At 39.5% G+C, this 2,391-nt stretch overlaps 1 protein-coding gene across 1 annotated transcript; it reads left to right on the forward strand.

Annotated features, from left to right (window-relative positions):
* The first annotated feature begins 1,684 nt into the window (after nucleotides 1-1,684).
* LOC119540472 (40S ribosomal protein S24-like) lies at nucleotides 1,685-2,071 on the forward strand. The gene has a single exon (XM_037844612.1). The coding sequence runs from the start codon at nucleotides 1,715-1,717 to the stop codon at nucleotides 2,069-2,071; it is 357 nt and encodes a 118-aa protein (XP_037700540.1). The 5' UTR covers nucleotides 1,685-1,714.
* Nucleotides 2,072-2,391: the final 320 nt, after the last annotated feature.

Below are 2,391 nucleotides of genomic sequence, written 5' to 3' on the forward strand. Positions count from 1 at the left end.
CAGATTTGAAGGAAGAAAAAGAAAGTTATACATTGTTGTGGGTTGGTAAAGCAGGGATTTATTGACTTACAATTTATGTTTCCTGGGCTGTGAAAATGTCCAACTCAAGGCATCAAACAGGATGATACCTGGACTCTGAAGACAGGACTCCAGCGTCTGGGACACCTCTGTCACATGGGAAGGCACATGACCAGCATCTGCTGGTCCTTCACCACTGGGTTTCATTGCTTTCAGCTTCTGGCTTCAGTGGCTTCCTCTCTGTTTTCTCTGTATGCTCTCTTAGCTTCTCTGGGGATTTTCTCCAAACTTCTCTGAAAGTTTTATCCTCTTACCAAGGACTCCAGTAAGAGGATTAAGACCCACCTAGAATAAGGTGCATCACGTCTCAGTTGATATGACCCTAATCATAAGGGTCCCACCCAAAATACGTTTGCACCCACAGGAATGAATTAAAAGAATATGATCTTTTCTGGGGTACATAATAGCTTCAAACTACAACATACGTTAATAGAAGGAGATTCCAATGCACTTTCAAAAATGGATAGAATATCTAGACAGAAGACTGATGAGGAAATAGAAAACTTTAATGATACCATAAATCAGTGAGACCTAACAGACATATAGAACACTTCATCTAAAAGCAGTATGTTAAGTTAGCTGAAGCTGCCAGAATGCAAAAAACAAAACAAAACAAAACAAACAAACAAAAAACAGAAAAGGATTGGCTTTTATAAAGTGAGTTTATTAGGTTACAAATTTAGAGTTCTAAGGCCATAAAAGTGTCCAAAATAAGGCATCAACAAAAGGATAACTTCACTGAAGAAAGGCCAATGGCATCCAGAACACCTCTGTCAACTGGGAAGGCATGTGGCTGGCGTCTGCCGGTTCTTTCCTCCCGGGTTGGGTTGCTTTCTCCAAAATGTCTCTGGGCTTCTGTCTTAGCTTTTCTCTCTCAGCTCCTGTGCATCCTTGCTTGTTTCTCCCAGGGCATTTCTCTTTAAGTGACTGGGGTCCTCTCTTAGCTTCTCCAGGACAAACTCAGAGCTTCATCTCCAAGTGTCTGGGTCTGTGTCAGCTCTGAGCTCTCTTAAGGACTCCAGTAAACTAATTAAGACCCACCTTGAATGGGCAGGTCACATCTCCATGGAAATAATCTAATCAAAAGGTCCCACCCACAACTGGGTGGGTCACTTCTTCATGGAAACAACCTAATCAAAAGATCCCACCCATAATAAGTCTGCACCCACAAGATTGGATTAAAAGAACATGGCTTTTGTGGTGTATGTAACAGATTCAGACCAGCACACTACCAATACACATTCTGCTGTAGTGCACATGGATCATTCTCGGGGGTAGACTATACGCTAGGTCACATATGGTCTCTATATGTTTAAAAATATCAAAATCATACATTGTATCTTTCTGAGGCTAGTAAACAATAACTTGAAAATCCAGAAATATGTGGAAATAAAACACTTCATCCTTAAACAGCCAAGAAGAAATCACAAGAGAAATTAGGAAATATCTTGAGGTAAATGAAAATGCAAACACAACACACCAAACCTTATGGGATGCAGCAAAGACTGTGCTGAGAGGAAAATTTATAGCTCTAAATGCTTACATTAAAAAAGAAGAAGGGCTCTTCTCCTCTCTGGCTGCTTGAGGATCACCCACCATCATAAATGACAACGTAATCATCCAGACCAGGAAATTCATGACCAACCAACTACTTCAGCAGAAACAAATGGTCATCGATATTCTTCACCCTGGAAAGGCAACAGTACCTAAGACAGAAATTCGAGAAAAACTAGCCAAAATGTACCAGACTACACCAGATGTCATCTTTGTATTTGGATTCAGAACCCATTTTGGTGGTGGCAAGACAACTGGCTTTGGCATGATTTATGACTCCTTGGATTATGCAAAGAAAAATGAACCCAAACACAGACTTGCAAGACATGGTCTGTATGAGAAGAAAAAGATCTCTAGAAAACAGCAAAAGGAACGCAAGAACAGAACGAAGAAAGTCAGGGGGCCTGCAGAGGCCAATGTTGGTGCTGGCAAAATGTGAACTGGAGATTGGATAACAGAAGGAGTAAAGATTCTTCAATGACTTGATCTGTGATTGTGCAGATTTTTCATCAGAGGATTAATAAAACTGTAAAAACTTAAAAAAAGAAAAAAGAAGAAAAGATCTGAGAAAGATCTGAAATTAAAGACCTATCTTACAACTGGAGGATCTAGAAAAGGAAGAGCAAACTAAAACCAAAGTGAGTGGAAGGAAATTACAAAGATTAAAGTGGAGACAAATGAAATAGAAAATAAAAAACAGTAGAGAGAATCAACAAAACCAAAAGACAATTCTTTGAAAAGATCAAGAAAATCTACAAA

Source organism: Choloepus didactylus, chromosome 7 (genome assembly GCF_015220235.1).
Source record: "Choloepus didactylus isolate mChoDid1 chromosome 7, mChoDid1.pri, whole genome shotgun sequence".
In the NCBI taxonomy this organism is placed as follows: domain Eukaryota; kingdom Metazoa; phylum Chordata; class Mammalia; order Pilosa; family Megalonychidae; genus Choloepus; species Choloepus didactylus.

Excerpts from the sequence above, each read along its gene's own strand:
- LOC119540472 (XM_037844612.1), top strand. The coding sequence starts at position 1,715 with ATGACCAACCAACTACTTCAGCAGAAACAAATGGTCATCGATATTCTT.